Raw genomic sequence first — 12,603 nt, 5'->3', positions numbered from 1 at the left:
GTTGAGAAGGGAGTGAGAAACAGGTGAACGTGATTAGTTTAAAGGGGCAAGAGACAGTAGGAAAGGTGAGGGAGGCCAGAGCGGGCGAGCAAACCTGACAACTGTTCTGTTTGTTCCTCAGCAGGCTCTAGTTCCTTTGAGTCACAAAAGATGGACCGTCCCTCTATATCAGTGATGTCTCCTACCAGCCCTGGGACCCTCAGAGACCTTCCTCTTGTACTGCCTGGACAGCTCTCCGTGAGTGTCTGGAAGAGGGTAAACAGAAGTTCATGTGAACAGATACAGATATGGATAGATGCTAACTCCCTTCACATATCAATTCAGGTGAAGCTGTGGTATGACAAAGTAGGCCATCAGTTGATTGTCAACGTCCTTCAAGCCATAGACCTACCATCCCGACCAGATGGACGACCTCGGAACCCTTATGTCAAGATGTACTTCCTGCCTGATAGGAGGTAAGGTCATCCTGATTTAGTAGGCCCCTCTCAAAAATATTTCCTAACATAAATTTACTGCTTATGCTTGTTATTTTGACTACTTTTAAAGTCAAGGTCACAAACACACTTTGTACTTGTAATCTTAACACTGCTTGTTCACTCTGTTCTAGTGATAAGAGTAAACGGCGGACTAAAACAGTGAAGAAGAGTGCTGAGCCCAAGTGGAACCAGACCTTCATATATTCTCATGTACACCGGCGGGATTTCAGGGAACGCATGCTGGAGATCACAGTCTGGGATCAGCCTAGAGTTCAGGAGGAGGAGAGTGAATTTCTGGGCGAGGTGGGGGACACACCAGTCGATTTCAGTGTTGTGACACAATTCAATGACTATTACCAGTCGTTATCAGACACACTGTAGGCCTCCTACACCTCCCAGCATTGATAGATGTGGTAATTAGGTGACCTCTTGTGGTTGCAGTGATTATGTCAAGAACAAAGGATGAAATGAGGTGACATAGGTTGTGTTTCTCTAACTAAGATACAAAAAAAAGACGCACGTGAGGGAAACGATGACCCTTAAAAAAGACTTGAGAAACACCAATAGTAAATAGTGTAAATCGTCACCTGAAGGCAGTTAGGCTGGATGGATATGTCATATAACATAAAGGGGCCTTCAAATAGGACGCAGTGCTGTCCCTGCTCGCTGCACTGAAATTAAAAATAGTTTAACTTGGGCACAGCGCTCTGTGACGACACCTTAATGCTACCAATTACAGAGAACCTGACAGACTACAAAGAAAATGGAGGAGAAGCTGATTTTGGCGGACCCACAATCTCTTCTTCTTTGCTGCAGCTCGTCTCCTCCTCCTCATCAGTAGAACTAAGGCCAGAGCTTTTCACTGACATGTAGACAGATACATTGTGCATCCAAGTCTGCTGCTCGAAAAACTAGTTAATATCTGCTAACCACCTCCTGGAAAGCTATTTGGTTACCTAGCAACTGGCACCCAACGTGTGCAATTTGCACGTGTGCGCCCTCCTCCCCTGCGCTCAGCATGGGGGTTAGGCTCAGTGCATAATACATCCTGTCTGAAAGCCCTTTAAGACTTTCTCACAGGAGAAAGGTGTTCAAGTCCAGTTTGAAATGTTGTGTTTTATCACTGAGCATTTTAAGTCAAGCCAGAATTTTCCCTAAACCTAACCACATAATTTTAGTGCATAAAGCCGAAACGCTTTCTTCTATATGGTATGATGACAACCTACTGAATTTTCTAGTAGGTGGAGTAGGGACTTCCTGAGCTGTAACTATGGGCAGATAACAAGTGATAATTCAATTTTATTTGTATAAATCACAACAAAAATTTAATCTTAAGGGACTTTACATAGTAGGGTCAACATTTTACAATATCATAGAAAAATGCACAAAAAGTTCCCAAGCACTTGGTGAATGGCATGAAAAAATCTGAAATGGGGAGGGGGTGACACACTATGTTGATGTGCTTTACTACAGTTTTAAACTGTTTTAAATTTTATTCCCTTTTTCATAGTGGTGGAAGAAGTACTCAAACCCTTTACTTAAGTAAAAGTAACACTACAACAGAGTAAAAATACTTTGTTACAAGTTCTGCATTCAAAATGATACTAAAGTAAAAGTACAAAAATATTTTCATCAAAACATACTTAAAGTACTAAAAGTAAAAGTACTCATTATGCAGAATGGCACATTTCACATCCCTTTATATCATATTAAGGTATTATAATTGCTGATGTATTATTATATACATCACGTTTAATACCGTAGCTGGTGAAGGGGAGCTATTTTTAACTTATAATTATAGTGTATTTTTGTATTAATTTGATTCTGAAAAGTAACTAGTAAATAAAGTAATAAAATAAATGTAGTGGAGTAAAAAGTACAGTATTTGCCTCTAAAACTTAGTGAAGTCAAAGTATAAAGTAACAGAAAATGGAACTACTCAAGAAAAACATAGATACCTCAAAATTGTACTTAAGTACAATACTTGAGTAAATGTACTTAGTTACTTTCCACCACTGGTTTAGACAATCACATGAATGTGCTATATGTTATCTAAAGCATCATAATCAGCTTGTTCCAGTATTTTAACATACTATAAATGATTCCATTTTTTTGATCACATCTTTACACAACATTGAAAATTGTAAGTGAGTTGTGCATAATTATTTACATACAGCAGGATCTTGACTAGAAGTTTTGATGAAGCCATGTGGGTTTAAACAACACCTGTCATCACAAGATTAGTCTATAATGCATTCATTAAAGAAAAACTAGACTAAGCAGCCATGAAGTGATTAATGAGATAGAAAAGAAGAAAACCTCATAAAATTAGAGAATATTGTGAAAAATTTCAGTCTGTTCTCTAATTTCTGATTCTTAACTTGTAGAATATTGGCTGATATCAGCTCCTTAAGCTTCCAGATGTTTTCAGATTAAATACTCAGCAAAACAAAAATATTTTTGAACGTGTTACAACTCAAAAATATTTGTGACTTATGGTAGGAGTTCACAGGTTGGTACCTCTTTGGGCAACAAGTCAAAACAGTTGGTATTTTCTATTGTAAAGATGGTCTCAGCTGCCTGACCCACCTGACGCTTAGTTTTTTGCTCGCTCATCTCCCCTTCCATCATTTCTTCTTTGTCCTTTCTTAGATCCTGATAGAGTTGGAAACGGCCTTGCTGGACGACATTCCTCACTGGTATAAACTCCAGACACACGATGTGTCCTCTATACCTCTGCCACAGCCCTCCCCGTACCTCCCACGCAGACATGGCCATGGAGACAGCCCCAGCAAGAAACTACAGAGTATGTATGGTTATATTTGGTACATGTACAGGCTTTCGTGTGTGTGTATGATTTAACACCTATGTGACCCTATGTTTGAGTGTGTGATTGCTAACTTTTCCTTTACTGAGCCTCTTTTTTGTCTCTCAGTGTGGGAGACAACAGTACCTCTCAACCTCACCCTCTCCTGTGTATGTGTGTTGTGGATGTTTGGGCATGTGCAGGGTCTCATCGCATCGTTGATACAGAGTTTGATGATGGTTTGATGGTAGTGACTAAAGGTGGGTGGGGGGCATGGTTACTGAGTATCTCCTTGTAGTAGCCTGTAGGTGTCCAGCACTGGGTGAGAGAGCATCTTGTAGCATCTTTCCTCCATCTGCTTCTCCCAAACCTCCCAGCCTCCTTTTGGCTCCAGTGTATGCTTTAGAACAAACTACACAAAAATTAAAATAATTAAGCTTTGCTGTTTCAGCAAAAGCAACCCTCTTTTGCAATTCATCATATTGGTACTGGGCTAAATTTGAATTGCAGTGTTAAAAGTTTACAGCCTTTATACTCTTGCAGTTTGTACTGTACTTCACTGATGCTGCAGTTTCTCCTCTTCTGCTGGCTGTCAAAGCACTGAAGCACTGAGTGCATGTTAGACTGTAGAGCTACAGTGGTTCTCTGCCATTCCACAGAGTCTCCTGCTATCCTAGTGCATGCTTTTAGTCCTGTTGTGTACATCACTGAAAGGACCCTGAACATACAAAGCATAAACTGAATTTGTGTTATGTTGCTCAGTAGAATCGCTACAACTGTTTTGTTGTTTGACTGTTTCTGCTGTGGTTTTATGTCCTTTCAGAAAAATGTGGACCTGCGTTATAGTTCATTTTGGCCTCTCCAAATGCCAAATAGGTATACAGTAGTTTCCCACCTAGGGAGGCTTAATGAGCAAGAACAATGTACATCTGATTCTTTACAGAGATAAATGCACAATAGAAATATGAAGTGTAGGGAGCTCTTGGTTCAGTATTTTCTCCCTTTCCCCTATTTCCTGTTTCTTATGCGTCTCCTTAAAAGACAATCTTAAGAGTCAGTGTTAATATTGTACAGTAGGTTTACCTTCTGGCTATCAATTGAATTAGTTTTTTATTTGTTTTTGAGAAACCATGTTTTTGTTGTTAGCTTGGTGGTGTATGGCAAATGGCTCTAAACATTGGAGAAGATGCTAGTCAGAACCATAAACTACAGCTTCATCCATATAGCTGGGAATAAAACACAGTTATCAAACTTGATCCCAAATTTAACAAGAAACTGATTTATTAGATGTTTTGTACCAAAATGCACATTAGGAATCAAAGCTAGTTTCTTTGCTACCACATATTTATTTATGTACACACAGTAAATGTGTATATCATGTTGTGAGTAATTAAAACATATGTTAGTAAATTCCTGTACCTATTTTTTGCCACTGCAGTGGTTAAATGTCCCCGAGGTGTTAAGAGTCTAATCTCTTTCGTCAAACTTTAAAACAAGCTTTGTGAGCAAATGTCAGATCTGACAGAGACATTGCAGAAACAGTCAGCCACTCAGGGTAGCTCAACTGACCAGCTAACCTGTGTGCTAGCTAATCATTTGCTGTAAAACATCCCGCTATGATGTTCTACAGTCTGTAAGACAATGGCATCCATAGTCACTAGCACAACACTCACAACTTATGCACCCTTATAGAAGGAGTCACATCTAATGCCTGGATGTGTGTGTGTGTGTGTGTGTGTGTGTGTGTGTGTGTGTGTGTGTGTGTTTCTGTGCGTGTATCCATGTTTGTGTGTGTTATATTCATACAAATCTATGAATCGACAAACATGTTTGCAAAAATGTGTGTGTGTGAATCTTGCTATTTGCTGCTGTGTGTGTCTGCATCCATGCCGGGTCTCTGTGTACATGCCATGTGTGTAGGTGCAGAGCGTAACTCCAGAGAGAGAGATCGAGGCAGTACGTTGGCTGTGCCTGAGCAGCAGCGTCCTGTCCAACACCGCTCCCGCTCCGTGTCTCCCCACAGAGAGGACTCCTGCAGAGCCCGGTCCCGGCCTGCACATGTACCCATGCAAAGGTTGGCACCACCTGCCAGAATTATGTGGTGAACTGTCAGTTGAGCATGTGTTGTTTGTGGTGACAGCAAAAGCCCGTATCTAAAGCTTTGACCTACTCTAGCTTCATGAGCTCATGTGAGGACTGAGATTTGGCAGCAATGACAATAGACCTCACAGAGGTATCTTGAGAAAAGATCAAGCAGAACTGTGCAGTGAATATATCCAGACATTTTTGCACTTTATTCAGATTAATGTGTAGTCCAAAACAATTAGTTTGAGTGTTGATAGCACAGTGTCCCACATATGGGTCACACAACTGATGCAGATAGTTGGCATTTATTTAACACCTTTCAACATCTCTACTTTATTGCCAAATCACTGCTAAGTAATACACATCTCTGTACATGGCTGTTTTTGTGACACTGTTATTAGCTGTTCCGGAGGAGGCTTAGTGTGTTATCTTGGTATAATAATGATATATATATAACTTTGGAGCACCACTATATAGTTAAGGTACCAAAATCTAACGAACGAACCAGAATCTAAACAAGAACGTCAGGGCCTCTCTACTCATCTTTATTTTTATGAATAAAATCTAATTGAGTTAAATCAGTAGTTTTGTTGTATCACATGTGTATTGTATCTGATCAGACCAAGTAAAGGTAGACATACAGTACTGAATTGCCTGAATCATTAACTACAGACCAAGATTCATATCATACCTAAATAAAAACCATACATTCATTCTTGGTTTCACCAGGAGTTTGGATGAGATCCACCAGAACCACCACCCCTCTCCTTACCATGACTCCCGCTTGGAGCGCCAGCGCTCCGGTGACTCGGACTATGAGTACTCTGAGGACAGGTAACCTGTTTTTGGGACCGCTGAGAATTGTCTGAGGTTGTGGGAAGAGGCTAGGACAGTGTGTGTCGACCTAAAATAAATATTGTGTACAAAACATACATACACTGGATCAGCACTCATAGTGGGTCATTCAGCAATGATTTGACAGCAACTTTAGTCTGCACCAATAATAAATAAAGTTCCAAGTAATACTTATGGAGTTTTTAAATGCTAACATTTATTTACATTTTATAAACATTGAATCAATGTTTGTAATGTGATATTAACAAACTAATTCTACTAACAGCTTGAAACTAGTCATTGCAACATGCTGAGTTTGTTCTGTCATTCTGTATCGATTAATGCATACTTAATTGAAATCTCAAAATTATTATTTCCTGCTTTCTGTCATTCATAAATTCACTTTGCCTGTCTGAGTTGCCATCCTCTTCTGTTGTGTTGTTTTTTGTTTGTTCACCCATTGTCATGGCAATGACAGTGAGGTCCTGGACATGCACAGGTCTATCCGGGGCGGGAGTGCCGAGTGCCTGCACACAAACAGGTAAAAAGAACAAAAGACAACCACCATTCAGCTTTATTTTAATAAAATGTGGCATTTTATCATCATTTCCATCCTCACTATACTTTAACAACTTCATCTTAACACACTTAATTTTAATATTTTTGAAGCAGAGTGTGATCATTGTCTTGAATTGATCTTGTGTGTGTCTGCTTTTCTGCACCTGCCTGAATGCAAAATTCAGCAAATCGCACCAGCACCAAGTAGTTGTAGCACACTGAAAAAGTCATGTGCAACTACTGTGTATCACCAGAACACAATAGACTAATCACTATATAAGAGGATTAGATTAGAAACCTGTTCAGCGGCTGACCTAAAATAAGATAAAGCCTTTTTAATTATTTTATTTTTTTTTGCATTTGATGTGTTCACTCACAGCAGTTGTGTATTGTTTTGTTCTTTTCTTGTTGTATGTGCATGATGCCCACTCATTCAACCAGGGGCACAGATAGATACAACAACACACTACCTCCCAAAATGCCCCTGTTAGTAAACGCTATCTATAAAGATATTTACAGGTAAGCCTTTAGGTTCAAAGGCATTCTTGCGTACCCCCCTCTGTGCCTGTCCACCTTTCCCGGACTCAGATGTGGAGTTTATGGGTCATTTAGTTGCAGAGGTGTTCTCTTAATGCAATAAATACCCATATGTCTGCCAGACCACTGTGCTGCTTGTATTTGCTTTGGTCAGAGTATGTGCCAAGATGCTCTGTGGTGCCACTTTAGCTAAAGTATATGTGTTGCTTTTCCCTCTGTATTATGCAATCCTTTGAAGGCCCCTATCAGTGCTGTTACATTTTTGCATTGTGAATCATATATACTTCTCTACATTACATGCCATTTTCAAAAAAAAAAAAACAGTAGGGTTTTGGACTTTCCTGTTTCCTGTTTAGGACTTTTATTTTGTAAGAGCTTCCTGTTTTTGTCATCTTGCCTGCCTCAGCTTTACTCTGGCCCTTGATTAATACTCATTGCTTTCACCTGTTGCTTATTGTCTGGATGTTTCAAGCCTTTATATTCTATATTCTCCTAACTTCCCTCAGCTGTTTCCTGGTTCATCTGCTCACCACACCCTGCTTGTACCCATTGGTCCTGTGGCTCTGTATGTTTCCGGTTTTGTTTCCTTTTACAAACTCTTGGACTCTTTCTCCTGCCTCTCTTATGGACTGTGGCTTTACCCGTCATCTTGGATTTTTGGTTTGTTACCTTGGGTTTTCGGAGTTTAGTTTTGTGTGCTTCAGTTTATTGTTTAGCTCCCTGACTCAACTGTTTCCTTGTAGTGTTTGGTAGTCAGGTTGAGCTCCCGAGGTTGTATCATTTGTCTCTCAGTCTGGTGTCAATTATATTAAATCTACTACATACTATTCCTCAGTCTATGTCTGCATTTTAGGTCCTCCCCTAAAAGCCTTGACAAAAATATCAGACTTTTAGACTGATTTTGTAGATTCTAGATAGAGAAAATGGGGTTGCTGGTGCAGTCATGGGAACTCAGACAAGTGCCAATATTGTGCCAATTTTTTTTAAACACACCAATTATAGTGGTAGTAATGCTGTGCCTTTAGGGTGGACCAACCAAATCTAGGCTAGTTAGATGGTTCACCTCTTTGATCCACTCTGAAATATCTGTGCAACAATAAAATATTCACAAAATGTGGTTTTGACATTAATGCTCCCTTAACATTGAATCCTAATTTGCAGCAATTATATGCTGTAATTTACTAAAACCTGCATCCAGTGTGCAAAATACACAGGGGTGTCAGAGGTTACTTTCATGTACTGTACCTATATAAAAGTGTAACTGCTATTAAAATAAAATTGTATTTTAACAACAGTGTTTGGAAAACACTGGGTGTTTGATTGTATATGGAGTATCATTATACTAGCAGCATAGTGGGAAGTATAAGATCAGCTGTACAGTTGCTGGAGTTTAAACCACATGGCTAAAGTTTAGAGCATCTTAGAGTCCACTACACCAATTTTAGCATTGCTTTTTAAAATATGTTTGAGTCCTCTGTACTTTATAAAAATGTACTGTAATACTAAATAGCTAAAGTACCTCATTGTGATGCCTGCTTGGGAAATCATTCAGAAACTTATGGAATGCTTTGGAAATGGTTGGCAGTAATAGAATATGTCTGTGTTAGTGGGCTAAAATATACAAAACCATCATCGTTGTTCTTTATCAGATGTTGATCCTGGCATAATTGACATGTAGCATACTTTTTAAATTCTCTTTGTCTTTACCTATAACCCACATTAAAAAGACAGTTATAAGCCATAGTTACAGTTATGCTTCACTCCTGGTCACATAACCACGGGGCAGACAGACGTCCTGGATAAGCGTTTTCTTTCATTTCTCTCTGCACTAATACTTTTGATGTCACTTCTAAACATTTACTGTAGGCGTACTCTAGCTTGCTTTCCTCATTGCATGACACCTCAACTGCTTTAGATCTGTTGATGGATATAAAATCAGTATCACATATAGTGTGAATCCTGTTTCCTTATCTCTCCTCTGATCATTTGTGGAAACCTCCTTAGATTTATACTTTTGTTTTCCCCCTTCAGTTATTTTGTCTTTGCTTATTTCTGTCATTTTCAAGTGTCATTTTTGTTTTCCTTTGCCTTTCTTTTCACGTGGGTCATTCCCCACCTGTTGTGGGTGGGGCTTTGGCAGCTCCACCCTCCCTGCATGCCTAAACAGCAAACCACCCCGCAGGCAGGAAGGGGGTAGTACCATACCTCGTAGCATCCTTACACATCGTGTGCTCAGGTTCACTGATGAAGTCACAGTTAGGTAAGAACACACCAACTTAACACTCCACCTCTTCCCTCGACCTCTTACCACCCAGAAACATTCTCCCTTTCTTGTTTACGAAGGCATAGCAGAGATTTATGGCAAATGCAGAACATTATAGGAACAACAAACTCTAAAGCACGTTGCCATCCATGCCCAGCATCTTGCCTGGAAACATTATATGTAATATCATGTGACGCTATGTAGCTAACCATCTGAAAATAACTGCTGTCATAGAGCAGCATGACGTGACAAACATACAGCGGCAGAGAGTAAATGTGAGCACTGACTGCTCTCCTCTCCTCTTCACTCATTCACTCCCTCACACACTTAGAAGCAGTTTCCTCTTGCTCTAAGACCTGGTTCCCATGGCAACTTACCAGCCTTCCATCTGAATGGTCTCACAGTGTGGCCACAAGGAATGACTGGCTATGATACATGGAAATACAGGCATCAGAGCCATTACATGTTACTGCACTATCTGATGGCCTTTCTTTTTCTCTCTGTCTCTCCTTCTGTCTCACTTTTTTAACATTACCTCTCATTATTCTCCTTTTTCTGACTGTATTTGCTTTTGTTTACCTACTACTTGTCACCTTTTTGTTCTCAATCAAATCTTCCCAACACCTCTGCTTGCATCCTCTGTCCTTGCACATCTGGTCTCCATTTCGATTTCTCTCTCTGCTGTCATGTTGCGGCGGCACAGTGACCTACAGCCGTCATTGGACAGAGTGAGGAGTGCCAGCACCACTTGTCTGAGACCAGACACCAACTTTCACTCCTTTGACAGAGACAGGTATTTTTAAAAAAATGCGAATTAACACATTACGTGAATAAAGTGAATTTAATTTGCATAAGAACCTATTTTTGAATACAAAATGAATAATCTTAGACTCGGCTGATTGTAACAACTTTCAAATTTTCTTGACGAATCATTCAACATTTATGGGTTTTAGAATGCTGCATGTCTTCACTCCAGTTCATGCCATGTGTCCCTTTCATACATGAATGAGATTACCATTACACAATTTCATAAAAGGCATCCACCAGGAATTTAGAATGTGAAGTCCTCACAACATCTAAAGGTGCATTACCTAATTTATTTCAACCTCTACAAAGTGTGGAAACTCAAAACAATTTGACACATCCTGTTTCCTAGCAATAACAAGCAGCTTGAAGCCACCATTAGCTGACTAACAAGTCCCAGCTTTACAGCACCATTGCCTCAGCACAGTGTCAAGTGAAGAGGTTGACAGTGAGGAGACAGTCCCAAACGGGGTTACCAAAGTGCCAACGTTACACAAAGCTCCAATTCCTCCCAAATTAAAATCACATCAATTCAGCACAAAGGTAAAATCACAGCCATGCTAAGTCACAAATGTTACCAAAACAAACATGTTAGCTTTAGATGCTGACGCATCCAGAGGAAAGAACACCACATCTAAATCAAATTGCAGTCCATTGGCTGTTTTTAATGCTCTCCACCAAACCGATGTTGACCCTGGTTATTGCTCTCTCTTTGCAAAAGAACATGTTCTGGTATCCACAGTTTTGGACTTTTAGAAGATGAGAGCTCCATTGTGGCTAGCTGTTGGAAATGACAGCCTGCATTTGCTAAAACACTTTTTATAACCTAAGGTAGGTAGCAAGCAGGGCTAATGTCTGGACCAAGTGTCAAAACAGAGGGTTACAGTGGCCCTGAGAGCTCACTGCAATGCTACTTGAGAAAACACATGCAAATAAACAAAACACTAGCAAATTAAGAAAACGCTTTCACCAATTTGACAACAGATGCGCAGAATTTAGAAAACACAGCAAATACAGAAAACAACCAAATGCCAAGTATATCAGGATATACCGAGAACCAAGGCAGCCATCTGCGGCGCCAACTCAACCGATGGCTCTAACCATCGGAGGCAACTTGGGGGTTCAGTGTCTTGCCCAAGGACACTTCAACATGTGCACTGCAGGCACTGAGATTCGAACCTCTGAACACATTAGGCAATGTGTAAAATCTCAGTTAATGTACCTTTAATTTCAAAGAGAAAAAAGCTGTCACTGCTACTACTGTATTTTTTTCTAGCAGAAACATTATAAATAATGACAGACAAGCTTACAGAGCTTACAAATGTGCTGTACATACGTAAATCCCAGATAGGTTAGCTGAATGTGATTTTTACTCAGATATTTTGGGAAATGTGCTTATTTGTTTTCTTCCTGGGATTTAAATGAGGAAATTGATGCCATTTTAATATCTGCACATTAAATAAGAAGCTACAGCCAATCTCTTAGCTAAACACAGAGACTGAAAACAGAGGAAAGCACCTGGCTCTGTCCAAAGGGAATAAAAGTCACAGTGGCTGGATACAAAATAGTCCCACATACTGTATATGTATATAGCTCCCTGTAACACCACAAGTTCTCATTCCTGGGTCTGTAAAGTAAATTCTCAGTGTGAAGTTACTGCTGTTTATTTATCTTATAGCAGATTGGAACAAAAACTCAAAGAGGGAAAGGCAGCTCTGTCAAAGATTTGTCTGTTGTGTTTACACTTATACAAATGTAACCTATTAATCTGTGAACTTCTGCAAACTTTGCTCCTGATTCTATTTCTTTTCATGTAACTCTCAGTAAAAAAAGGAATTTCCACAAATATGTTGGTAGATAGCATTACCTAAGTGAAGTTTCAGTATATTTATCACATTGTTAGAGTTCATACAGGCCATATTTTGACTTGAAATGTACAAGTCAAGTCAAGGTGAATCGTTTGTCTGATATACTGTACTCTGAAGGTTAAAGATAATTCAGTTTCATGGCCTTGACTCACCCTGTTACTCATTAAAGACCTCTCCTGGTGTTCCCACCTCAGGATGCTCCTCCTCCCCTCTAGGTGCTCCAGCTCTTTGCCCAGCAAGACTCCCCCAAGTCCCAGGATCTTAGTAGAACATGTGGCCTTTGAGGAAGACAGGTATACCAAGCCTGTTCCCCTCTGCTGTGCCTACTCCTTAAGTGCTACTCTACAGCTCTGCTTGCCTGCTTATACCTTC

The 12,603-nt window shown here is 39.9% G+C and overlaps 1 protein-coding gene across 26 annotated transcripts in view; it reads left to right on the top strand.

The window, feature by feature from the left end:
* The window catches only part of LOC109956842 (regulating synaptic membrane exocytosis protein 1-like), an 80,735-nt gene that overhangs the window by 53,829 nt on the left and 14,303 nt on the right, over positions 1 to 12,603 (top strand). For 6 of the 26 annotated variants that reach the window (XM_020594234.1, XM_020594231.1, XM_020594245.1 and 3 more), the window contains 10 exons: positions 125 to 455; positions 608 to 779; positions 3,129 to 3,282; positions 3,486 to 3,542; positions 5,203 to 5,356; positions 6,097 to 6,201; positions 6,680 to 6,742; positions 9,437 to 9,556; positions 10,263 to 10,352; positions 12,426 to 12,524. In XM_020594234.1, the coding sequence (XP_020449890.1) occupies positions 125 to 455; positions 608 to 779; positions 3,129 to 3,282; positions 3,486 to 3,542; positions 5,203 to 5,356; positions 6,097 to 6,201; positions 6,680 to 6,742; positions 9,437 to 9,556; positions 10,263 to 10,352; positions 12,426 to 12,524 (1,345 nt within the window). Of the gene's footprint in view, positions 1 to 121; positions 456 to 607; positions 780 to 3,128; positions 3,283 to 3,485; positions 3,543 to 5,202; positions 5,357 to 6,096; positions 6,202 to 6,679; positions 6,743 to 7,730; positions 7,957 to 9,436; positions 9,557 to 10,262; positions 10,353 to 12,425; positions 12,525 to 12,603 lie in introns of those variants that run through there. The other 20 variants (XM_020594244.1, XM_020594239.1, XM_020594251.1 and 17 more) reach the window with 18 other exon arrangements.

Source organism: Monopterus albus, unplaced genomic scaffold, assembly GCF_001952655.1.
Source record: "Monopterus albus unplaced genomic scaffold, M_albus_1.0 scaffold22.1, whole genome shotgun sequence".
NCBI lineage: Eukaryota > Metazoa > Chordata > Actinopteri > Synbranchiformes > Synbranchidae > Monopterus > Monopterus albus.
This window is presented reverse-complemented; position numbering and strand designations above follow the sequence as displayed.